The sequence below is a fragment of the Lynx canadensis genome, chromosome C2 (genome assembly GCF_007474595.2).
Source record: "Lynx canadensis isolate LIC74 chromosome C2, mLynCan4.pri.v2, whole genome shotgun sequence".
NCBI lineage: Eukaryota > Metazoa > Chordata > Mammalia > Carnivora > Felidae > Lynx > Lynx canadensis.
In genome coordinates, this window is record NC_044311.2 from 34,174,414 (window position 1) to 34,200,811 (window position 26,398).

A 26,398-nucleotide genomic window follows, 5' to 3' on the forward strand; every position below is an offset into this window, starting at 1 on the left:
GAGTTCGAACCCTGCATCTGGCTCTGTGCTGACAGCCTGGAGCCTGCTTCTGATTCTGTGTCTGCCTAGCTCTCTGCTCCTCCCCTGTTCATTCTCTCTCTCTCTCTCTCTCTCTCTCTCTCTCTCTCTCTCTCAAAAATACACATTAAAAAAATTTTTTTTAAATGTACTTGTTTTTCACCCCTTTTGGGGGGAAAAGCTGTAAATAACAAACCATGGCCTGTAATGATTCTTTCTCTATTGAGTCACGTCAAAATCTGTAATTAGCTTTCTCAAAAGCAAATATCTCACATTACTGCAATAAATGGAACACGCAATGCTTTCGAAGTCTCTGGTCTCTATTAAATACAGTATTAATTAGATAAATGCTTTCGAAGTCTCTGGTCTCTACTCCAAAAACATGCCAACATGCTGCTTAATTTTCTTAGGAAGGAGTGAATCTACCACAAATAAGGAAATGGGAGTGGGGATTGGATGTCATCTCCACCCAATCATTTGGCCCCAGAAGAAGGTACACAAAGGGCCAGAACACACCTCTCCCGCCTTTGAAGCAGAAGCTGTGGACAAAACCCTAGTCAGCCACCTCTTCCTCAAGGGGCGGGGGGGAGGGGATGGGGGGGCGGTAGGGGAGACAGGCCGGAGTGCACTTGGCAATACAGAAAGTAAAAACAAACTCATATAGAAGCCTGGAACCAATATGGGTAATGCCTGCACACTGCTTAATATTATTATGGTCAGAAAATAAGTGATAGTAGAAACCCTTCCTGTGCGGTCCCTAGGTGACGGATCTCAGCCTTCTGACATTTCCACCTAATTTTCCTAACACAATCAAATTAGACTCCACAGGGAGGTAGCGGTCCTCCCAATCTGGAATGAGCATAACGAACCGTTCCACTCACCTACCCCTTCTTGTATTCTCCTTTTGCTCCCTTCTCAGACACCTGACACTGACAAGTGAAGCGGGTCGGCCCTGGCCCACACGTGTAGAGATGGAGGAAATTACCTAGGACTTATCCGCAACCCGGATCCGCCAGGTATCAATACCCGCGCCAGTATCAATCTAAGCCTTACACTTAGTGCCTCACTTTACCTTCTCGACCACCACGTAAGGCAAGAATTACCAGCTGTAGGCTACGAATGAAGCTGAAGCGCGGAGACGTTTAATGAGCAGCCAAAGACAGCAAGGGCCGGGGAGCCAGGGCTCGAACCACGTTTGTCCTTATACTGGTATACTTGTGACTGGTGTGCTTTCTGGGGGGACCTGACAAGGGTCGGTCTGGCCACTCGGCGGCGCCAGCGGCGGCCGATTTCAGGGGTGCTTTCGGGAGGGGCTCCGACCGATGCCTCCGCGATACCCCTACGCCACTCACCTTCCTCAGCCGCGGCCTCCCACCAGCAGCGCGCCCGGCCCGGCACGGCTCGGCTCAGCCCTCTCCGGCCCCGCCTCCGCGACCGTTACCGCGCCTTGGGAGACCAGCCAATCGAACTGGAGCGCGGCGGGGGGCGGGCCTCGGCTACGCCTCCGAACGCCGCTAGTTGTTTCCTCCCGCAACCGGGGGAGGCTAGGCGGGCCCAGCGCCCTGTTGGCTTCGCAGCTGGAGGCGGGGCTTATATTCGCGTAGACCAGAGTGCGCCGCGCTTGCGGGCTGCGCCTGCGCACCTTCATTGCTCTTTCAACATTTTCTGGCCTCGCAGGTGCTGGTCGCAGCCACCTGGAAACTCATTTGTCCGGGAGACCGCAGAAATACATACTTAAGGCAGTTGGTGAAAGTGAGGCCGGGGCGAGGTGGCCAAGGCACGCTGTCCTCCATACACACAGTCAAGCCGTGACTGCGAGCTCTTGCTGCAGGACTAGTCAGCCTGTTCTCCAGGTTACAGACCTAGCTGAGCACAGCAGCACCTGGCATTTGGAGAACCCCCGTGCGTGTTTGTTGATGACATTTTACCCTTGTATTCAGCATTTTCAAATCCCCACGAAGCGTCAGGCCCTACATCAGGCTCCAGAAATGCAGAGGTGGACGAATGGAGATGCTCAAAGTTTAGTTAGGGAGATGGATATATGCTCTGAAATTCAGATACAGTATGATAGGCACATAATCCGAGGATTTTGTGTAGGGCGCAGAAGGGAAAGAGAAGCATTACCTAAATCGGTTACTGAAGTCTTCCTAGCTGGCTGCATTTTAGAATCTCCCGGGGAGCTTTGAAAACTTGGTGCTCAAGCCCCAGACCGCTTAAATCAGAATCTCCAGGGTGGGATTCAGGTGTCATAGTTTGTCGGTAGTCTCTCCCCAGGTGATTCCAATGTGCAGCCAATCTCAAGAACTGCAAACCTAGAGAAATGGTTCTGAATGGTAGGAGTTCCCCAGCAATACAAAGGAAAGACAGAGAAAACTTCCTGTGCATATTAAATAACTCCAAAGCACATTATTATAATGCTCAGGTTACAAGTGCACAGTAAACCTTATCATTATTTTTTTGTCATTAAATCTGCGCCCCTTCGGGACCGCCCATATCTGCTCTCGCTTAAAACCTAACTCCCAAAGCTTTTACAAATATAATGGAACTTACTGAGAGCTTTCTGACAAAACTGAGTAGTATGTTGCATCACTGGAGATGGGGAGGAGGAACGCCTTGACAGGTGTGCTAAAAAGCTGGGACTTTATCCAGGGGATGATGGGAAACCATAGACAAGTTTTCAAAGAGGTAATAAAATGGAAATGTTTTTGTTTGGGTATCTTTAGGCCTAATTTTCATGCATCTTGAGAATACAGATAAAAACTGAAGGGCCAGTCGGTTGAGCATCAGATTCTTAATTTCAGCTCAGGTCATGATCCCAGGATTGTAGGATCGAGCCCTGTGTCAGGCTCCATGCAGAGCCTGCTTAAGATTCTCTCCCCCACTCTTCCCCTTTCCCCCACCCGCGTGAACTCTCTTTCAAATTAGAAAAAAAAAAAAAAACAAAAAAAACAAAAAAAACAAAAAAACGTTTTTAACCTGTAGGAACAGCTCCACCATATACAAACATGATCACAGCTTTTTTTCCCCCACAAAATGAAATCACCTCACTATTCTATTCCCAGAATAATAAATTCAGAATCTACAAATAGGTCCCTTCCTTACTACCATTTTCAAAAACTCATAGCGGGTTAAGTGATCCAAAAATTCCTAGTAGAAAATACAACTTCCACACACCTGAAGGGAAGGCTTGGAGTCTCATCTGCCTGATATAGTCGTTGCACGTTACAGCCACATGGTGTCGCTGTTTGACGATCTGTAGTTACCAGGTCTGTGGTGTTGCAGGTCCCACACGGGCCAACAAGGATCTCCAACAGAAGGCATTAATCATAATGTGTCTCACAAGGAAGTCTCAGGGTCATAGCTTTTAGGGTACAATACTTTCAGGCCCATATTCAGCCCTCTTCTAGGCAGCTGCGGCCATTATGAGTTTGAGCTCTGGGTCTGCTCCATGCAAACATGTTCTCACCCCTACCCCAACCCCTTTCCTTACCTGCCTATTCACACTAGCAATAGTTAATAAATAGATTTTCATCTTCAACCCTTGAAACAGAGTCCCACTGCTTGCCTTTTCCAAGACAACAGGGTGATTTTCCCACTCTTCTGAGTGTAGCTGCCTTAATTGTAGCCAGGAAACCAAATATCACAGGTCCATTGGGATCATTTTGGCCTCAGATAATAGAAAACCCAATTCAAACTGTTTACTTAAAAAAATAAGGAAATTTATTATCTCACATAACAGAAGGTCCACAGGCAAAACAGACTTTAAGGCTGGTGAACTCAATGGTTCAACAAGTTATCAAGGACCCAATTGCTACCAGGCTCTCTGCCTTGCTGTAAACATGGTAGGTTTCAAATTCCTACTAAAGTGATTTTCCAGATGTCTACCAGGAGCAATCAGGACCCTATACTTTTTTTTTTTCCATCTATAATGTTTCCATTCAGTTTTTTTGAGTCAATTAGGTCTCACAGGCCCACATGCTGCTTCCCAATCAATATCTGTCTAGCAAATGTGAAGATGGAGTAACCCTTTTCTGGAAGGGGAAAAGGGTTACCATAATTGGAATTGACATGGGTGGGTGGTCATTGAGTCACATAAATTGCAAGGTGGAGGTATGGCTATTTGAGTAAAACTGCCGTCCTGTAAGGGTCAAGAGGACAACGGATGCTAGATGCATAATCACCAGTATCTTTTACAATCTTCAAAGCACAAGAAGGCTGATTACTCTCTATTTCCTAACAAGAGAGCCTCCTCTTCATTACTCCTGGATTTTGTGTGTATCAAGTGGAAGGGAGGAAGCTCTACAGCACTGTCCTCCAAAGGAATTTCTTTATTACGACCATCAAGGCCTTTTCAGCACCTCTCTTTGCTAGAGAAGTAAAAGGCTCTGCACACAAGTTGTCTTAGCATTCTGCTGCATTGGTCTCAAGTTTTCTATGAGTCTTCATTGACCCACCAGAATGTTAATGGTTCTAAACACTCATTTAACATTTATTTACAAAAATGTATTAAGCACCCATTATGTGTCAGGGACTAATCTAGATGCTGAGTTTACAGTGGTGAGTGAACCAGATGTGATTCCTGCCCTCATGGTGTTCATGATCTAGTTGGGAAGAGAAATATGAAGGAAAAAAACCCTCAAATAAGCATTAGTTATGATAAGTCTATGAAGGAAGAGAACAGAGGTGTGTGGAGGAGCCTCTCTCAGGAAGTGACATTTAAGCTGAGATCCAAAGGCTGTCTTCATTTCAGCTTACTGCTTTCCTCTGTGCTTTGTCTTCCCAGTATAAATTACAGCCTTCGTTAACAATTAAAACAGATCTTTTCATTTCGAAACTTCTAAACTGATTCTCAAATTTTTCTCCTAAGCATAAAACTATCAATGTTATTCCCATAACAAAGAGTATACCACATACGAATGGCATTTGGTGATGAATTCTTGAAGAGTCTTCAATTTACAAGTCTTGTAGACTTAGAATCCTTAATTACACTAATACACTTGTTTCTGCCTCTCCTATGAGAATTTGAACTCTGGGGACACGGATCATATCTTACCTTTTCCAGCACCTAGCATAGTCCCTGGCACATAATAGACACTTAGTACAGTGTTGAGTGGCATTGTTAAATTTGAGTCGGTTTTATACAGGGGTCTTTCACCTTCAGGAGCCATTTTCCAATATGAAAGACCATAAGCAAACAGCTCAAACATATTAATAACAAATGCTCAAGAATCAATACAGATTAACAATAGTTATATTAATTGAACCTTTAAAATGTATCAAGCCCTGGGCTAAACACTTTTATTTTCTAATTTCTTGACTCTTCACAGCAACCTTAACATAAGTACTGTTGTTATCTTCATTTTACAAATGACCAAATTGGAAAATAGGAATAAAAAAAAATTAAAAAAAAAAAAAAAAAAAAAGACTTGCTAAGATAATACAGCTAGTATGTGGCAGAGCCAGGATCTGAAACCAGCACTCAGCTCCAAGGCCGATTTCATTAACCACTTTATCAACCACTTCTCTTGATGGGCATCTGCTCTACCATAAGATGGGTATGCATTTATTCCAATTCGAAGTTATTTCATCTGTGCATTAGTTATCTATTGGTACATAACAAATTATCCCTAAACATAGCCCCTTAAAACAAAAACGTAATATCTTGACATGTCTGTGGCTCAGGAACACAGGGGGGCTTAGCTGGATGGTCTGGACAGAATCTTTCATGAGGTTGCAGTCAACCTGTTAGCCTGGGTTGGTCGTCTCAAGGTTCAATTGGGGCCGAAGGATTCGCTTCCAAACTGACCCATGTGGTTACTGGCAGGGCTCAGTTTGTTCCTTATCAAGCGAGCCTCTCCACAGGTTGCCTGAGTATCCCCAAAACATGACAGCTTCCCACAGAGGGAGTCCAAGAGAATGTGTGAGCACCTAAGACAAAAGCTGAAGTCTTTTTTATAACCTAATCCAGGATGTCACATATCATCACTTCTGCTATATGCTATTAATCACACAGACCAACTATAGTAAAACATAGTAGAGGACTATACAAGGATGTGAATTCCAGGAAGTGAGGATCCTTGGGAGCCATCTTGGAAGCAACTTACCACAATCTGTTTCCTCATTTTTTGCGAGTGCCTCCTCCACTAGAATGTAAACTTCAAAATAACTTTTTATTTATTTATTTTTTAAAGATTTTATATTTAAGTAATCTCTACACTTAACATGGGGCTTGAACTCACAACCCCGAGATCAAGAGTTACATGCTCCGCTGACTAAACCAGTCAGGCACCCCTCAAATGCCCTCAAATAATTTTTCAAAAGCAGGGCTCTATCATACCTAAGAACATTACTTATATAATTTTTTTCTTTTTATACTAAAAAAATAATAATAGGGGCACCTGGATGGCTCAGTTGGTTAAGCATCCAACTCTTGATTTCAGTTGATGTCATAATTTCACGGTTTGTGAGATCAAGCCCCACATAGAGCTCTCCACTGACAGTGTGGAGTGTGCTTGGCATTCTCTATCTCCCTCTCTGTCCCTCCCCCCATTCGTTCTCTCTCTCTCTCTCTCTCTCTCTCTCTCTCAATATAAATAAACATTTACAAAATAATAATCATTTCCTTTCTGGTTTTTCAGAAAGCAAAATCTCAAAGGAGATGAAACAAAATTTTGAGCTGAACCCAAAGCTATGAGAGATACACATATTGAGAGGAGTGTTATCTATACGTAAATACCTACTCAGCACAGTCAGGAGCAAGTCAGGGGGAACTGAGCCCAAGATTCCTGCATTGACTAGGACTCTGGAAGCATGTTAAAGTGGGTCCAGATCAGTGGCTCTCCCGAGCTCCCAGATACAATTATCTCAAAATAAAATGTTTTAAAAATCACCAATAGACCTACACTAAAAGAACTTCTAAGTATGTACTTTAGAAAGAAGACAAGTGATCAAAGACAAGTCTGAGATGCAGGGATTGTTGAGAAAAAATGATAAACAGGTAGACAAATCTAAACAAACATCATGTAATACAGTATAATGATCATGAAGGCAAATCTGTGGGCTGAAAAAAAGGACAGACTAAAATGAAAATGGGGGCAGCCATTGGAGTTAGAGTATTCCAAGGTCCTTGTGTTGTTTGTAAGAAGAGGTGGGATGTTTAGGCCTTGTTAAGTATGCAATGTAAAACTTCAAGGGTAGCCATTCGAAGAAGAGGAATCGAGCCAATGACTTCTAAGCCAGTAGACAGAAAAAGTGGAATAAGAAAACAAAACCTAAGTCTACTTTTAAGAATGCAAGAAAGGAGGGGTTTCTGGGTGGCTCTATTGGTTAGGTGTCTGACTTCAGCTCAGGTCATGATCTCGCAGGTCATGATTTCGAGCCTGTGTCGGGCTCGGTGTTGACAGCTCAGAGCCTGGAGCCTGCTTCTGATTTTGTGTCTCCCTTTCTCTCTGCATCTCCCCTACTCACACACTGTCTCTCTCTGTCAAAAATAAACATTAAACAATTTTTGAAAGAATGCAAGAAAGGAGAATAAAAAGCAGAACAAAGGTGGGACAATTAGAAAGCTAAAGGTAAAATAGTAGAGACAAGCCAAATACACTAGTAATAATAAATTGACAATATATAATTCAAAGTGGGATAGTTCAAAACACCCCTCTTCATTATTATTTTTAATAAATTTATACCCCCTCCACCCATTTCTCCCCCCATCAACCTCTGAAGGCCACCAATCTGTTCTCTGTATCTATGAGCTTATTTTTGCTTTTCTTTTTAGATTCTACCTATAAGAGACATATACATTATGTCATTCTCTGTCTGACTTATTTCACTTAGCATCGTGTCCTTGAGGTCCATCCATGTTGTCACAAATGGCAGAATTTCCTTCTCTTTTACAGCTGAATAATAATAATAGTGTGTGTGTGGCAGGGTGGGGCGGGGGGGGGGGGCTATACCCAGAAATGAAAGTGCTGGATCATAGCGTAGTTCTATTTTTAATTTTTTTTAAACCTCCATACTGTTTTCCACAGTAGCTACACCAAATTACATTCCTACTAACAGGGCACAAGGGTTTTCCTTTTCTCCATATCCTTGTCAACACTTGTTATTTCTTGTCTTAGATAATATACATTCTAACAGGTATAAGCTATTCATGTATATAATTTCTATATAACTACAGAGGGTGGACTTGGAAGGAAACACTAAATTTATGTTCATGTTGGCCTTTGGAGAAGAGAAGCAAGTAATGGTGCTGGAGTTGCAAATCAAATAGGGTTTCATCTGCAACATTTTCTTCTATTAAAAATTTTCACTGAGCCAATATTTAATGATGGTCAGTCAATTCTAGGTAGCAGCAATATGGGTATTGTTCTATACTTTTCTATGCTTTTTAAATTTTTCAAAATAAACACGATCCAAATTTTTACAAATCTTTACCAACTGGAACATGTATCTGTACCACCTTCCTTTGGCTCTTTGTTCTAATTAAGGGTTTATCTACAAACCCCAATCTCCACATGACTCAAACCAAAACCTACTTTCTCCTGAAATTTTCAAGCTTCTCTTGAAGTTCTACAAAATCACCCTGTTGTACTGCTTCTCCACTTTCTGTGTTTGCGTAGGGAGAGCCACAGCCTCCTTGGGCTGAGGGGAATATGCCTGAGTCCCAGCAGCCTGGCCGGCAGCAAGAGACTGTTGTTACTGGCACTGGTCTGGACACACCACCCTCTGAGGCCAGAATCCTGGGCCCTGTGCTTGTTTCTCAAGCACTGGTGCCTCTTTCTTTAAACATATCACCAGCGGTTGGGCTGTACCAATACTGGAAGGGCATATGGAAAATTTTCAGTCTTGTAGGTATCAGACTAGAAAACTTTTCCCTTTTATTTTGATCTCTGTTCATACTGTGTAAAAAATTCAGGAAATCAGTCAAACGCATTAACAATTCCCTTTTCAGGGCGCCTGGTCGGTTATGCGTCCTATTCCTGATTTTGGCTCAGAGCAGGAACTCATGGTCCCTGAGACGGAGCCCCGCCTCAGGCTCTGCGCTGACAGCTCGGAGCCTACTTGGGATTCTCTCTCTCTTTTTCTCTGTCTCTCTCTGCCTCTTCTTCCCTCCCTCACACCCCCCCCCCCCAAATAAACAAACATTTATTTAAAAAAATTCCCTGTTCAAATGGAGGCCCAATGAAAACATGGAGAATGGTGAATGAAAACATTTTTAGCTGCTCTCCTAAAATACATCACTGATGAGGTGTCTGGCTGGCTCAGTTGGTAGAGCACATGATTTTTTTTTCTTTCTTTTTTTTCATTTTAAAGTAGAGCATGTGACTCTTGATCTTGGGGTTGTAAGTTCAAGCTCTACGTTGGTATAAAGATTACTTAAAAATAAAATCTTTTTTCCCATCCCCTTGAGAGATAGGGAGCAAACACACAAAAGCAGGGGAGGGGCACAGGGAAAGGGAGAGAGGGACAGAGGGACAGAAGGAGGGAGGGAGGGAGGGAGGGAGGGAGAGAGAGAGAGAGAGAGAGAAAGAGAGAGAGTCCCAAGGAGGCTCCATGCCCAGCACAGAGCCCAATGTGGGGCTCCATCCCATGATGGTGAGATTCTGTCCCAAGCCAAAATCAATAGTAGGACACCTAACCAACTGATCCACCCACCCACCCCCAAAATAAGATCAAATTAATAATCTGAGAGTGAGAATAAGTCAGAAGCATGGGGTACCTGGTTGGCTCAGTCAGTAGGACATGTGACTCTTGATCTTGTGGTTGTGAGTTTGAGCCCCATGTTGGGCATAGAGATTAGTTTGGGGCGGGGGACGTAGAGTCAAAAGCAGAATCAGCTTGAATTAATACATTTATACTCAAGTTCAATACCTTTCACCGTGTTTTCTTCAGACTTTCTTTCCATAACAATCCTGTCTGGTAACAAGTGACTATTGCTACCTCTACTATCCTGGGCCCCTGGGAATAAGTAGGTGGAAAATGTAGCCCAAACTGGTATGTTCCTTAATGCCAGTTATCTGAGAAATTCTACCCAAAGAGAAAAGAGGGGAACAAGCCAGCGGAGGAATCAGACGGCACTGCCTATTCGTGGCGCAGACTTGAGTGTACCTCATGAATGTATTCTGCAGCCCCTGGGCAGAGGAGCTTCGCAGGCCTCTAAGGACAGGCCCAGATTTTTCTTCAAGCACAATGAACACTTTTCTATTAACAGGCCCTGTTAACACGAACTTCTTGCATCCCACAGGCCTCATTCCACATGCCAGCCCTGCAACTGCTGAAGTGCTTTGGGTCTGTCTGTAATACAAGCACTGGACTATTGTGAAAATTGACAGACGACAATATATAAGGACATAGCAAGCATTCAACAAATTATACCTTTCTGATCTTGTAGAGGATATCCAGATTTCTAAAGTTTTACCAGAAAATACGATCCTTCATTAAACAGTATCACTGAGCTGCTTCCCAACCAAGGTTTCCTGGTCCTAACCCAACAACTCACTAAGGACTAAGAAAAAGTAATTAGGGAGGTGCCTTAGTTAGCCCTGTCCCATCCCTGAAAATTTCCACTCTGGGCCTTTTATCTGCTGCCCCTAACTCATTCTTTCAACATTTATTGAAAACTTTCTGTTCCAGACACTGATTTAGAAGAAAATTACAAATATGAAGAGTCTTTGTCTTAGAAGAGTTTTCAATACAAGGTAGCAAACAAGAAATCAGTGCTCACTAAGCAGAATCCTTGTAACATAATTTGCTGAAGAATTCAATCATTATGACTTTGCAGACTGATTAATCTATTAATACATTGTTTCCTATTGTCTCTCAACTTCCCTTTCACTCACGCACTTGCTCAGCATCTTGCACTGTGCTGATGTGGGAGATGCAAGAGTGAGAGCCAAGCACCCATTGCCCCTGCGTTTAAGGACCTCAGTCTACTATTAATTTACACATTAAGCAACAATTACACAAGTAATTACACACCCTGGCAGGGACTAAGGAGAATTCCAAGTGCTGCAAGTCTTCAGGGCCAAGTCAGTTTTCCTTAAGAAATGATATCTGAAGAGCAAGCTCAACAAGAAAGTGGAGGATAACTAAGGGAAAAAGCAGGGAGGAGTGCCCAGCAGAGGGAAGAGCATCCGCAGAGGCCCGCAGGGGCGGGGAGAAAGAGCTTGCATCATCTGAGAATCTACACGGGGCCTCATGCCCGCTTAAAGAGTTTGGGGTCCTTATGGAAGCGGCCAGAGCCATAAACAGATTTCAAAGAACGAAGGCCATAATCAGATTTACCTGCCCGGTGGCTTCAGAGAAGACACAGGTTCTGTTTTGGCCACCAGGTTATCCCGGGCGTCCAGCCTCGCGCTGGCTATCAGCGGGGCTTACCAACCTCGGCTGGCGGGACGACTGGACGCGGTGCGGGACTTAAGGTTTGGAGCGGGGAAGGGCGGGGAGGGGTGCCCGTGCAGAGAGCGCTAAGACGTCCTCTGAGGCAGCGGGCGGGGCTGGGTCTGCGGTGCGCGGGGGCGGGTGGCGGCCTGCGCTAGGCACCTCCGGGGACCTGAAGCGCCAGAGAGTCGGCGCGCGCGGGACTGGAGGCTGCCGAGCTTTCAGCTTACGCGGAGGAGGCGCCCGGTTCTCGGCGAAGGGAACAAGCCTACGCGGCCTAAGTGGCAGAGCCCGAACCCGCGCGTTGCGGGTCCACGACGCAGAGCCTCCCGCGGTCCACGGCGACCAGGTGAGCCCCGCGGCGCAGGTGAGACGGCCCCCAGAAGCCTCTGCGCTGGAGCGCGGCGGCGGCGGCGGCGGCGGCCATCTCGAGGCGGCGGCGGCGGGCGCTGCTAGCGGTGGGCGGTGTTTACGCGGACCGTGAGACGCCGCGGGTGAGGCCTCAGGCGGTGCTGGGGTGTTCCGGGCGTGTCGCGTCTGCAGGGCCGAGGGCAGAGGCGGGACCGAGCGGCAGGCCGCGGGTCTCCCCTGCCCGGCCAGGCCCTGCGACCTTAGGATAATACACTTCCTGCCGCTTTTTCCATGGACGCACAAGCAGACCGTATTTGTGCAGACCCTAGATCGTGAGGTGCCGTAACGTGGCTTCTTGGCCAAATGATGCATTACGGGCAGCTACCCGTGGCTTCGCGTATTTCCTGCGTCCTTTGTATTGGCCACACTGGACTGCGTTCGTGTGCGCCAAGCTGACCGCCGCATCCATCCCCGGGGCCTGGCCCGGGCTGTACGTGCAGTTTGTTGAGTGACCGGACTGTGATTTACTTCGTGGATGCCGCGCCGCGCCCCGCTCCCCCGCTGTCGGTGAACTTGCAGGTGGTTTTCAATTTGTAGCTATTACAGAAAGCAGTTCGTTGAGCCCCCTGGTTCACGAAGCTTCCTGACTTTTCTGGAGGTCCCAGGGCTTCACAAGGTTCTGGGCGTACAGTGTCAACACCTACTTGTTGAAAAGTGACCTCCCTTGTGGCTGGCCTTACCTAGAGCTTTTGCTGAAAAGGGAACTATGAATGTGTTAGTAATTTAAAACCGACTTGGGTTTAGCTTGGACATACTATTACAGTACCCAGTACACTTAAAACCCAATTTAAGGCAAAATTCAATCTGAGTTTAGATGAACAGTGGAAACGCCTTAATGTTTGAAGCATACTCTGAAACATGACTGTTGGGTCGCTAGGGAAGAGACTTTAAAAGATACGCTGATGTCTAGATACTTAAGTTTTCTTTGAAGACATGTAAAAAGTGTTGAGTGAGTGACATCATCTTCATCAGTGAAAAAAATGGAATTTGTTTTTCCATCCTTTTCATTTACACTTTTAAAGTTTTGTTATTAAAATTTTTTTTTCAACGTTTATTTTTATTTTTGGGACAGAGAGAGACAGAGCATGAACGGGGGAGGGGCAGAGAGAGAGAGAGGGAGACACAGAATCGGAAACAGGCTCCAGGCTCTGAGCCATCAGCCCAGAGCCTGACGCGGGGCTCGAACTCACGGACCGCGAGATCGTGACCTGGCTGAAGTCGGACGCTTAACCGACTGCGCCACCCAGGCGCCCCTAAAGTTTTGTTATTAAATAGAGGGAATTTTCTTTGTAATGATTTTCCAGTGTGGTCACATGATCCTGAAAATTAAGTGTATGTATAAGAATTTTTTAAAACTTAAAAAAAAATTTTTTTTTTGAGAGAGAGAGAGAGAGAACGGGGGAGGGGCAGAGACAGAGGGAGGCACAGAATCTGAAGCAGGCACAGAGCTGGATGTAGGGCTTGAACTTACAAACTGTGAGATCACGACCTGAGCCGAAGTCGGCCACTTAACAGACTGAGTCAATCAGGTGCCCCATTCTCTCAGGTTTTAAAGCCAAATCTCCGGGCGCCTGGGTGGCTCAGTCGGTTAAGCGGCCGACTTCGGCTCAGGTCATGATCTTGCGGTCCGTGAGTTCGAGCCCCGCGTCGGGCTCTGTGCTGACAGCTCAGAGCCTGGAGCCTGTTTCAGATTCTGTGTCTCCCTCTCTCTGACCCTCCCCTGTTCATGCTCTGTCTCTCCCTGTCTCAAAAATAAATAAAAACGTTAAAAAAAAATTGGGGCGCCTGGGTGGCGCAGTCGGTTAAGCGTCCGACTTCAGCCAGGTCACGATCTCGCGGTCCGGGAGTTCGAGCCCCGCGTCAGGCTCTGGGCTGATGGCTCAGAGCCTGGAGCCTGTTTCCGATTCTGTGTCTCCCTCTCTCTCTGCCCCTCCCCCGTTCATGCTCTGTCTCTCTCTGTCCCAAAAATAAATAAACGTTGAAAAAAAAAAAAATTAAAAAAAATAAAGCCAAGTCTCTTCTCTCTCCTTACCCACTTAGCAGGCCAGTATCCTTTCTCTGTGGGCCCATTCTGTCCTTCACTGCTTCCCTTTTCAAGGACACTCCTGTGGTTCTGTTGTAGTCATCTTTTGGTCTCTCTAGAGCCCCTCACTCTGAGCTTAGTGTCCAGCTGAGTGCCTGGCACATAAGTGACTGATAACTATCAGCAAGGTGAATGAATTTAGAATATGACATGTGTTTAAGTTCAGTTTGTAACTTAGAGATGTGTGACAGATATTTATCATTATTCAAATGAGTAATGGAGATACTGGGAACAAGGACACTTGTGATCATCTTTCAGTTATAGATATAATCACATTTCAAGAAACACTACCAGAAGGGCACCTAGGTCTTTTTTTTTTTTTAACAATTTAGTTGAAGTATAATTCACATACCATACAATTCACCCATTTAAAGTATACAGTGTCTTTTTGTATATTACACTATTAATTTTTTTAAGTAGCGGCAAAATACATATGACATAAAATTTGCCATTTTAGCCATCTTTTTCTTTTAAATGTTTATTTTTGAGAGAGTGAGAGAGTAGGGTAGGGGCAGAGAGAAAGGGGGACAGAGGATCTGAAGCGGGCTCTGTACTGACAGCAGAGAGCCTATGTGGGGCTCTTGAACCATGAGATCGTGACCTGAGCTGGAGTTGGATGCTTAGCCAACAGCCACCCAGGTGCCCCAGCCATTTTAACCATCCTTAAGGGTACAATTCAGTGGCATTAAGCACATTCACAATTTGGTGCAACCATCACTATTTCCAAAACTTTTTAGCACCTTAGATAGATGCTCCATAAATAAATGAATGTATAAATAAATGTTGATAGTTTAGGGGAAATTTTCAAAAAATAAATGTGATTTTGATTTTTCACTTCCCTTCTAATTTGTTGTGTTTTATACTTCTATATGAAAAGTTATTGTAATTAAGATAGTACTATGCCTTTATGTTAGTGTGATAATATTAAAGTCCCTTGTCATGGAAAAACTGGGCAATTCTTTCAAGTTTGAATGCTGAATTACTGAGCTTTATAAGGTCTTTAAAAGTTATAAAGCAAAATTTGAATGATATCCCTAAGCCCACTCTGATATGCAAAGGATGGCTTATCCAAGTTTATATTCTGTTTGGCTTCCTCTATTGCTATGTATTCTCTTTGCTTTTATAGGTGCAGGATACCCTCCACTTTCATAGGAGATATCTTAGGGCTTCTAGAAACACTAGAAAATTTCACAAATTGTTAAGGTGCTACCAAAAAAAAAAAAAATTTATTCTAGCTACAAAGTGTTTTGAAGTTTTATCTAATTTTTATTCTAAAATTTGTATGTTTTCTTTGCCTGTTGGAGTGCTTTTATCAGTACTAATTTCTTCTTTGACATCCTTTTAAAAACAGTTTGTGGCTTCTGACTGTTTCCAGCTAAAGAAGTTGGGCAATCTCCCATTTTTAACAAGGAGGGAGCACCCTTGGGCAACTATAGGGAAAAGGCTAGGCCAGAGTAGATTCTGGAAGCAAAAAATAGTTGAGCCTATTTTTCGGTAGGTTTGGCAGGGGTACAGGCTGTTAATCTCAAATCTCCAAATGTGGAGGGTTTCCTATGCATGTGTGAATATGTGTGCTTTTGATTTTAGTAAAGTTTAATTAGTATTATAGCCCAGTTAATTCTGTGGTATTTGCATTGGAGTACTGGGCTCTAATTCTGGCTCAGGCCCTACTAGTGACCTGAGCAATCCACCTAACTTTTGTGGATTCATTATTGGCACTAGTAAATTAAGTGGGGTCGAGTAAGTGGATAAATTAAGTTTGCTGTTGGGAAACAGCACTAGCATATCCTTGGCTGCTACCTGCAAACTTGTCATTTCTTTGAAGTTCTCTAAAAATTTTTTTTTAATTTATTATATTTTTTATTAAGTAAGCTCTATACCCAATGTGAGGCTTGAACTTACGACCCCGAGATCAAGAGTTGCATGGTCTACTGGCTGAGCTAACCATGTGCCCCCCCCCAAAAATTTTTAAGTTATATATTCCAACATAATGTATATTCTAAAATTTAATATTATGATTGCATTTAAATTTGTTACCACCCTGTAACATTGATGCTTCCTGAGATGCATTCTGTGTATCCTGGAGTTTTATGTATTCCCTGACCTACACCTCACACCCTTGGGGCTTCTTATACCTTGATTTGAGGAGCACAGGACCCAGAGGACCTCTAGGTCTCTTGCAGCTCTGATGTGGTATAATATTTGGAATAAACTAGAGTTTATTCTCTAGTTTTAGGAAATTATACATTTATAACAGGGAAAAATATGATTGGCCAATGTGCATGACTTAATTTCTTTTCCTGAAATTGGAGGTTGCAATTCTATTGTATGTAAAAGCTGGTTTCATCAGAAACTGCATGCAATTTAAGAAATGGATTGCAAACTTAGAAAAAACCCTTTGCAGATGTTATCTTTGTTGCTCTCAATCTTTCTTTGCTGCAATTCTGCTTTTTTCTTTCCTGGCTGCTAATTGGATTAAAGGCTATTTTGCCAACCATGGCATCTGGAGATGACAGTCCTATCTTTGAAGATGACGAAAGGTAAATGTCTTGCATGGCAGTAAAACTAGCTTTTGAAATTTTCAAGATTGTTTTAATCACTCAAGAGTTATTTATCCAGGCTACTTTTGTTAAGCACACATTTTGTAAAGTTGCAGAATGCTTGGTTTTGCTTTTCTGTGATTTAGAGCAAGGGTAGTAAACACTTGGCATGTAGGTGGCTGCCACCAACATGGCACGTCTTTTCCCGTAGGGCCTGATATAAGGTCTCCAAACCCATCTTAGCACAGAGTTCCTGGCAGTCACTTCAAAATGACAAAAAATCCATTTACCATTTCTGATTTAGAGCACACAAAAGACATTAGAGTGAATAAGGAGTAAGATGTAGTTAAAAGAACAGGCTCAAAAATATTTTATGTATGTCTTGTATAACATGTCATTCACACAGGACTCATATAGGATGAATGCTATATATTTTATATTAACATATTAATATCAAACATATGTATTTAATTTGTGCCAGAAACTTATGACAAAACAGAATCCTTTATTTTTAAAATAAGATTACTATAGTAAGGACAAGAATTACCATTTTCCATTTTTTTCTCTCTTATTATAGGACATTTCTTCTATGACTTTTATTTTTTTTAGTATAATGAATTAGAACCCTTTTTGTTAAAATGAATCCTAATTGGTTTAAGTATGAAATGTTTAGAGAGTTTTTGTTTTGGAGTGAATGGATCTGAGGAAGAAAAACCAGAATTAAATACTGTGCTTTCTAAATGGGGGTGCAGGGGAGAAGTAGAGACTTTTTACTGACCTTTCCAAGCATTATTCTGTAGCCAAGCTTAGAATACTATCCTGGATAAACTGATCGGCTCTTAATCCTATTAATATTAAGGTGACTTTGTTTGGAATTATCCGACTACATACCCATATATAGTAGTTTCATCTTAAAGGAAGAGTGCACAAGAGGGAGAAGATAGTTATATGTACTGTGAGTAGAATTTCTCAGTTACTATCCCTTTAATATTTTCTAACTTTATGGGTTAAAAAATCTGATATTTTTACCTGGAAAGATAAATTACTGTTTTTGGTCTATTATAATTGCTTCATTTTATTCCCTTAGCCCTCCTTATAGCCTGGAAAAAATGACGGATCTCGTAGCCGTTTGGGATGTTGCTTTAAGTGATGGAGTCCATAAGATTGAATTTGAACATGGGACCACATCAGGCAAACGAGTGGTATATGTAGATGGGAAGGTAGGGAAAAAATGTTTGATTTTGTTAATATAGATTCTTCATGTATGAATTCAGGGCTTTTCTCTTAACAGTGGTTATCTTTATATTTTGGCCTGTATCATTTTGCTGGACAAAGCAAACTATTTATAGTTACAGAATCCATAGACTATATAACATTTAAACTTCAAGTGCTTTTATTTTGTAAAATATTTGGATCATGAAAGAATAAAATTATACCTAAATAGCACTGCTATTTACTCACTTTAATTATACCATTTCTTGGGGCGCCTGGCTCAGTCAGTTATGCATATGACTCAAACTTCAGCTCAGGTCATGATCTCATGGTTTGTGAGTTCAAGCCCCTCATCAGGCTCCTTGCTGACAGCACAGAGCCTGCTTGGGATTCTCTCTCTCCTTCTCTCACTACCCCTCCCCCACACTCACTTGCTCTCTCTCTCAAAATAAATAAACTTAAAATTTTTTAAATTATAGCATTTCTATAAATATTAAATTTTCTTCCATTTGTGTGTTTTCAACTTTTATATTTTATTGCTTAGGAAGAGATAAGAAAAGAATGGATGTTCAAATTAGTGGGCAAAGAAACCTTCTGCGTTGGAGCTGCAAAGACAAAAGCAACGATAAATATAGATGCTATCAGTGGATTTGCATATGAATATACTCTGGAAATTAATGGGAAGAGTCTCAAGAAGTATATGGAGAACAGGTCAAAAACCACCAATACTTGGGTATTACATTTGGATGGTGAGGACTTTAGAGTCGTTTTGGGTGAGTGCTGTTTCTGCAGAATTCATTGGCTTTTTATGATGGTTGTTAATTAGTCCCTCTTGTGAGAGCTTTGAATAGACAGAGTGTAAGGGTAGGTATATTTTTCTTTTTTTTTAATGTTTGTTTATTTTCAAGAGAGAGAGAGAGAGAGAGAGAGAGTGGGTACACTAGTTGGGGGGAAGGGCAGGAGAGGGAAACACAGAATTGGAAGCAGGCTCCAGGCTCAGAGCTGTCAGTACAGAGGCCAATGTGGGGCTTGAACTCATGAACCATGAGATCATGACTCAAACCAAAGTCAGACCCTCAACTGACTGAGCCACCCAGATGCCCCAGTGTAGGTGTATTTTTGATGTGTCTTGTGTGAATGAAGTATTCATTTAATTGATATGTGAGAACCAGATTTTATAGTGACAGTTTTGAGGATGATAAACAGGTTAAAAAAAAGAGAGAAATATTGATGTAGACATTTGCTATTTATTATTGATATTTCTATTATTTAATATTATTATATTTCTCTTTAAAAGGATGTGTAAAGACAGTTGGAGGGGCACCTGGGTGGCTCAGTTGGTTAAGCGTCCAGCTTCAGCTCAGGTCATGATCTCATGGTTCATGAGTTTAAGCCCCATGTCGGGCTCTCTGCTGATAGGTTGGAGCCTGGAGCCTGCTTCCAATTCTGTCTCTCTCTCTCTGTCTCTCAAAAATAAATAAACATTAAAAAAAAAAAAGACCGTTGGAAATCTAAGATTGATTAGTAACCAGGGACTTTTTCTCTAGATAGCAATAGGTTTAGTACTGCAACAGATCAAAATTGTCAAAGTCCAGATAAAGTAGATTAAAAAATAAAACGTAGTAAGCCATTGATCTTTAAGTTTTTTTGTTACAGATTGCCATCTGTGTTGTTTCTACCAGGCCTACAAAACTTAAGAGACAAATATTTACCAGTTACTATCTTTTCTCTCTTCTGGTACTCCAAGTATTTCCTGCTTCTCAAATCATTAAGACCATTTGGATCATCTCATTAATTCATTGATTCACTTATTTAGATGATATCGAGTACCTACGAAATACCAGTTAGCATATCAGTCACTGAGGATACATAGATGAAGAGATGTTGTCCATACCTGTAAAGATTCTGCAGTCTAGTCAAATGCTAGAAAATACCTTTTTATTTTTTTTAAGTTTATTTATTTACTTTTGAGTAAATAATTCACCATTCGTGAATTCAACATATTGAAGTTATTATCCTTATTGACCCTCACATTGTCCCAGTTTTGGCCAATGGTGTATTGTTTAGATTTACTCCTGAGTCCTTTTGACACATCCTTGGTAGACATTGAAAGTTTCCTTGCAATCTGGTATGACAAGATGTCTTAGGCTCATTTGAACATTTTCTACTCAGACATGAAATCACCCCTTTTTCCAAAATTCCCTGGTTTCTAGTAGAGGCAAATGGTATTTCAGGAGCATAATCTGGGCATACGATAAAGATGCTCATTATTTTTAGGAAAGCTGCAGGCAGGCAGAGGGAAGAGGCTCCAAGACACACATGCTCCAGGACCTCCTATGACTCGCTGAATTCACTTCTGAGCAGCAATGACTGAATACTTTATCCGATAGATATGTGCTTTTTTTTAACATACATACTTGAATAGGTGCCATACTCATATGATTCAGAAATCATAATGATGGGAAAAGATACATGCAGAAATTTCTTTCCACCCCTATTCCCATCCACCCTGTTTCCTCAATAAAGATAAGCTTTTTTTTTTTTTTAATAATGAGCCCTTCCAGTGTTTCATTATTCAGAGTCAAGCAAATACAAATATTTTACTACTGCCTTATTTCATAAAAGCCTCTTGTTTTATTGACTTATTTGTATATTCGGAGGATCCTCTTCTACCAGCACATAAAGAACTTTCTCATACTTTTTTTTTTTTATAGCTGCAGAGTAAGTCTCAGTAGTCAGTAAAATAGTTTATTTAACTCATCCCTGACAGATGGGCGTTTGGGCTATTTCTAACCTGCTGCTGTTAGAAGCAGTGTTGGATGAATAGCTTTGTTCACCTGCCTCTTGGAATTTGGTTCACATATCCCTTTAGCATAAAATCCCAGAAGTGGGAAAGTAGGGTCGCTGGGTCCAACATCACTGCCCTTGTTGTTTGAGGAGATGGTGCCCGGTTGTCCCTCCTGGTGCTTCTACTGGTTTGTGCTCCCAAGTACCCATTTCCCCACAGGTTCTCCAGCTGGCATGGTGTCAGATTTTGTTATTTTTTTGATATTCTGCTGCATGAAACGTGGTATTTCAGTGTTGTTCATATTTGCCTTTTTCAAAATTAAGTGAAGTTGAGCATCTTTTCATGTTTGAGATCCTTTTGTATTTCTTTTCTGGTAATGTATCTTCATGTCCTTTGACCATTTTCTTTGGGGCTGTTGGTCTTTTTCTCAAGATTAGACTTTTGTCTGTGCTGTGAGCTTCACTTCATTTTTCCCAGTTTGTCATCTATTGTATGAGTTTGCTTATGTGTGTACATGGTTTTTTAAACCATGCAGAAATATTCTTTTATGTAGTCAGATTTGTCCCATTTTTCTTTTATGGTTTCTGGATTAGCAGGTTTCTTCAGAGGTACATTAAAAATAGCTTTAGAAGGAATCTGCGTGCAAGCACATGTCCAGCAAGCACACTAAATAAAATTCCAGTTTTCACCACCACCATGCTTATTTTAGCACTGTGCTCTCTGATCAGCTGTTGGGACAAGCTCGGTTTCCCTGCAGCTGCGGCTGGTGATGCCTCCCGCTCAGGAGGCCACTAGGGCAACATCTGCCCACATCTTTTGGGCCCCTCTGCCTCAGTCTCCCTTTAGCCCAGCTCAAAGGCCTCCCTCCACTCTCTGAGGCTCCCATCTCAAGGTGTGGGGAGAAAAGGATCCCTGTTAGACTGTGTTCCTGGAGTAGATGGCCTGTCACAATTAAGCCCCTGACTGGCACCTCAGCCTTGACCCCCAGGCAAGTTTTTGCCTCCTGGGCATCCCGCGCACACGGGTCACGATTCTTTCCAGCCTTCGTTATAACACCTACAGCTCGTCTTCTGGCTGCTTAATGACTGCAGTCTTCTCTCCTGCCACCTGCCAGCACACTAATATTTACAAGCAGGCCTGGGGATCCTCTCCCAAAACGCACATATATTGTGCACACGCGCACACATATACACGCCTCCCGAAGTGAGCTCTGGCAGCTTAACCAACAGCCAAGCGTATCGTGGCAGCACTTGGCTCCATACCCAGCGCATACCCAGTAGCACCGTACCCAGCACAGCCACCAGGTATGCCTGTGTTGTTGGTTTTTTATGATCCAATAATTTTCCCCAAAGTGAAACTATCGCAAAAAATGAATAGAGATTCTTGTGCTATCCAGTAGGAAATTAAAGGCTAAATTTCTAAGCCTGACGTGCTGTCCAGCCTGTGTGAACCTCGTGGCAGCCTTTCTTGGTGGCCTTTCTGTGCCGTCATCCAGGTGGCTCAGTGTGACAGGGGAGTCATCTGGTCACGATGACAGTCCATGTGAAAAGCTCCTTCCTCACATTCATTTCTGTGCATCCTCTTACTGAAGTTTGTGCTGCGGTGTTTATTTGGTTTGACAAGGCTTCATCCATTTGTACTGAGACCATGATTTTCTCTTAAAAGAGCATTTTGTTTCATTTTTGTTTTGTCTGTGAACCGAGAGTAAACATAGTGTCTTCAAATTTAGGAGAATTTGAAAGCCATGAGTACATTTCAAAATCTAGTATATCAAACTTTTCTTAAAATAATGAAGAGTTAACTTTGAGTCATAGAGTATAATTTTTTTTAATTTGTTACTTTTACAGAAAAAGACACTATGGACGTATGGTGTAATGGTAAAAGAATGGAGACAGCAGTAAGTTGACCCTCTGATTACTCTTAGCACCATGAGTATAGTTGGCATTGAAATGTTGCTGCATTTCCTAATTGTGGAGATTGATAATTAACCAAGGTCATCTCGGTTAATCTCTAAGAACAAGATGAAGTACCCTTGACTCCAAATTCTGAAGACCTTTCCCAGACAGCGCCTGGGGACAGGAAGGGCATGGAAACACCTTATGTTGCGAGCTGGCATCAGCTCTCACCAGCTGGCACCTTTCCTCGCCTGGACCAGACTCTGTCCTAAAAAGCATCCACACATCAAAAACTGCCCCCCCCCCAAAGTTTGGCCTCCTCCTGTGTTTTTCCAAGTTCAGGTGGGGCTCTATACCTCCACTTCTCAAATCTGCATGCATAGGAATCACCTGGGATCTTGTTAAATGCAAACTGTGACACTTCCCTTGGTGCTGCCAATGCTGCTTGTCGGCCCACGGGTCACACTTTGAATAGGAAGGCTTTACATATACCATACTCAAAGCAGATAGTACTTCTCTAAAAGAAAAGTTTTTGAAAAAGAAGTGCTGCACACGGTGTCGGATGACACAAAGGCAGAGAAGAAAGGGCACTGTCGCAAACCCCAGAAGACAAGTGGAATTTGTAGACCAGCAGTGCCAGGAGGGTACACCGCTCATTGAGGCCAAGCACGACATCCCCGTCACACCCCAGAGTGTTGGGCCCCTGCCGTCAGCTGCTTGCATTGTTATGTGGGATGGATATTGGGATGAATTCGGTGAGGATGAAGTAATAGCGGTGTGCACAGCACAGGGAGCAAGTGGAGACAGAGGAGACCAGCATGGAAAGCACAGAGTGTGGGACTGGGAGCTCACGTCCCTGGGTGGACATTCCGGAGGGCTGTGGGGCCTACTGGCCAGCAGGGGGCGCCATCCCTCGTACCCACCTTTCATGCTAGCTCAGACGTGGACTTCTGGGACGTGCTGTTGTTAACGTTTTAGCTAGTTGCACATTGTAGTTGCTGCCATTGTCTGCTTGTCTGTTGTCGGGATAGGAAGGTGGGGAGAGATGCTCGGAAGGCAGGAGGTCCGGGATGAATTTATTCAGCAGGCTACCGAAGACCTGCTGGGTCTCGTGGCTGTCTGCTTCTGAGGAAGTGCCCACGCCAGAAATCAGAAGTTACAAAGATAAAGGCCTCTCTCTTCCTTACTCCTGGTATGAATTCTTGAAGGGATATTTAACCAGGGCTCACTCAACGATCCCCAGAGCTTGAGCCACTCACTCTCCAAGTTAAATCCACTGTTAGAGACTTCTTTTATTCAGAGGGGCTTGGTGAGCACTTCAGTGTTTCACGGCCCCTTGTGGAATCCATTAACGTAGATCAGGCACCTGCTGTGTACCCAATGCCACACCTGGTGGTTCTTGCTGTTCTTTCTTTCCTACCCTGGAATTCTCTAGATGCTCAGTCATCGGTTTTTAATCCCCTTCCCTCCAACCCTCAAGGAATTCTCCAGTGCAGATGTAAAGAGAGCATTGTTTTGTGGTGTTAAGAATGTGGTCTGTGGTCGTAAATAAGAACTTAATGATAATGTTTATCTACAATGTCTTTGTTCTTCAGTTATTAACAGGGAAGCACAAGTGTTTGGACAATAGCCCTTTACAACCCAGTTGCTTCCTTATTGTAACCTAATTTGCAGTGTGGTGTTGGCAGCTCTGTGTCTGGGCAGCCTTCCCCAGCACAGTGCACACCTGAGTTAGTTTATTTTCTCCTTTTTCTTTTCATCTCAAAGCCTCATGACCAAGATTATGTATCTGTGAGATTGTGCCCCCGCAAGGTGTCAGTACACCTCCCATAAAGAGCCATTGGCCAGAATCTTCTCAGAGCTCAGAAAAAGCTCTACCCAGTGCATCCCATGCTTTCATTGGTTGGATAATATCAGCTACGGGACCTTGCTCTGTCCACTTTGGCTGCCAGGAAGCTCATAGCCAAGTTTTAAGTCTGCTTGTCATTTCTTTGCTTTCTGGCATTATTCACGTTTATCCTCCAAGCCTCCTGTTCCTTCCTTCTCTGTACTACTTGGCCCCGATCTTTTTACTCTAGATGTTCAGTAGAAATACAATATGAGCCACAGATACGAGTTTCTTGTGTAACTTTTCTAGCAGCCACACTAAAAAGTCTTAAGATGAAATTCATCTTAATAATATATTTGGTTTAAATCAGTATATCCAAAATATTATCATTTAACATGTAATCAACATAAAAAGTTTTTAGAGTTATTTTACATTCTCTGTTTCATTCTCAGTCTTCCAAACTCAGTGTATATTTTACGTTTAAATAGCACGTTGCATTTCAGAGTCCCCACATCTCACGTGCTCAATTGCCACCTGTGGCCGGTGGCTACTGTGTCTGGAAGAACGGGTCTAGACTCGGTAGTGTTTGCTTTTATGTGACCTGTGTGTTTTACAGTAAATCACCTTACATTCTGAGGAATCAGATTTTCAGAGTGGGTAAGAACATCCCATCCCTTCCTGAAGGGGGCCCTCAGCAACTATTTCACCACTCTGTGCCTCCACCTCCTCACCTCTGCAGTGTGGATAGTAATAATACTTCTAGGACTATAGTAATAGTACTTCTAGTCTATAGACAGGGCTATGCGAGGACACCCTGCAATAATGCATGCGAGCTGTTCTTGATATAGAACAAGTAACTTGATATAAAGTATGTGTTTGCTATCATGTTTATCATTTTTACTTTTAAAAATAGTTGATACTGTCTACATAGAACATGTTATAGTCACCTAGCCACGCGGTGTAAGGGTTTTTTTTTCCCCCTGAAACATAAGATGCTATAATCTTGAGGGGTACAGGTAAGAAATTTTCGGTTCATAGCAGAGATGTAAAAGCATCTATCAATACAAGGTTCTAACTTTAATTTTCCAAAGTTTAACATTTAGCTGATAGATACTTCATTATACTACGCTGTTAGATGGTGTTAATGCTCTAGACGAAGATAAATGTTTCTGGAACACTAATTCCTCCTTCTTTTGTTGGCCTAGGGTGAGTTTGTAGATGACGGGACTGAAACTCACTTCAGTGTTGGGAACCATGACTGTTACATAAAGGCTGTCAGTAGTGGGAAGCGGAAAGAAGGGATTATCCATAGTCTCATTGTGGATGATAGAGAAATTCCGGAGATTCTTGAATGACTTCATGATGGTGCATTTTAATCTTAAGAAGTAAAGATCAAGACTTTTAAATTACTGTGGTAATTAAATATGTTCAAGATGTACTTTTTAGTACACTTAGTCTCCCAACTGTTTATTTTTTAGTTACTTAAAACTATAATATTCCAAGGGTCAAAAAAAAATTATGTACAATCATAAAAATTGCAATTTATTTTGTAAATAATGTAAAGTGTTTTAAAGCCAAATGGAAAATAAGATATGGACCAAAATCACTAATGTTTTACAAGAGGAACTTTAACTATAATAAACACTATAAAATAAAATGGGTGCTGCTTGATTTGTGTTTCTAAAAATGGATGTCTTTGTATATTTTTAACCTATGCAGATAGATAGTCTCTTTAGTTTAAAGCAGTTGGTACATAATGACATGATTAGTTTAACTGGAGAAAATGAGAAACATTTTCTGTCTGGAAACTTAATTAAAAATGGGTTTCTGGAAATGTAGTCATTTTGTTTAATCAGCACAGTAGGGACAAATTAACAAGAGAAAGAAAACAAACTTCTTTACACCAGCCTGCCTCACTTGCATCCTCAGGCAGTATTTACTAAAGTCAGAGTTGCTGGGGCACCTGGGTGGCTCATCAGTTAAGTGTCTAACTCTTCACCTCAGATCACGATCTTATGATTCATGAGATCGAGCCCCACGTTGGGCTCCACACTGACAGTGCAGAGTCTGCTTGGGATTCTCTCTCTCTTCCTATCTCTGCCCCTCCCCCTGCTTGCATGTGATCCCTCTCTCTCTGTCTCAAAATAAATACATAAATATTAAAAAAAAAAAAAAGCTGCATATGGTGTGGGGAGATGGCAACAGCGGGAAGCAGGCCCACCCAAGCACACTCAGTGCCTCGTC

At 42.5% G+C, this 26,398-nt stretch overlaps 2 protein-coding genes across 14 annotated transcripts in view; one reads left to right on the forward strand and one right to left on the reverse strand.

Annotated features, from left to right (window-relative positions):
• The window catches only part of CEP70 (centrosomal protein 70), an 86,300-nt gene extending 74,932 nt beyond the window's left edge, over positions 1–11,368 (reverse strand). For 7 of the 8 annotated variants that reach the window (XM_030328616.1, XM_030328617.1, XM_030328608.1 and 4 more), the window contains exon 1: positions 1,371–1,434. The gene's annotated coding sequence lies outside the window, so the exon portion shown is untranslated. Of the gene's footprint in view, positions 1–1,370; positions 1,435–11,301 lie in introns of those variants that run through there. The other variant, XM_030328611.1, reaches the window with a different exon arrangement.
• On the forward strand, positions 11,358–25,811 carry FAIM (Fas apoptotic inhibitory molecule). Of its 6 annotated transcripts, XM_030328618.1 has the most exons (6): positions 11,689–11,746; positions 16,373–16,431; positions 17,519–17,651; positions 18,188–18,416; positions 22,279–22,328; positions 25,360–25,811. In XM_030328618.1, exons 2-6 carry the CDS (start codon positions 16,388–16,390, stop codon positions 25,507–25,509), a joined length of 606 nt encoding a protein of 201 aa, XP_030184478.1. In that variant the 5' UTR covers positions 11,689–11,746; positions 16,373–16,387; the 3' UTR covers positions 25,510–25,811. The 6 variants fall into 6 exon arrangements, with proteins under 6 accessions (XP_030184481.1, XP_030184480.1, XP_030184485.1 ...); XM_030328621.1 differs by lacking the exons at positions 11,689–11,746; positions 16,373–16,431 and adding an exon at positions 11,358–11,438; XM_030328620.1 differs by lacking the exon at positions 16,373–16,431 and having other exon boundaries at positions 11,655–11,746.
• Positions 25,812–26,398: the final 587 nt, after the last annotated feature.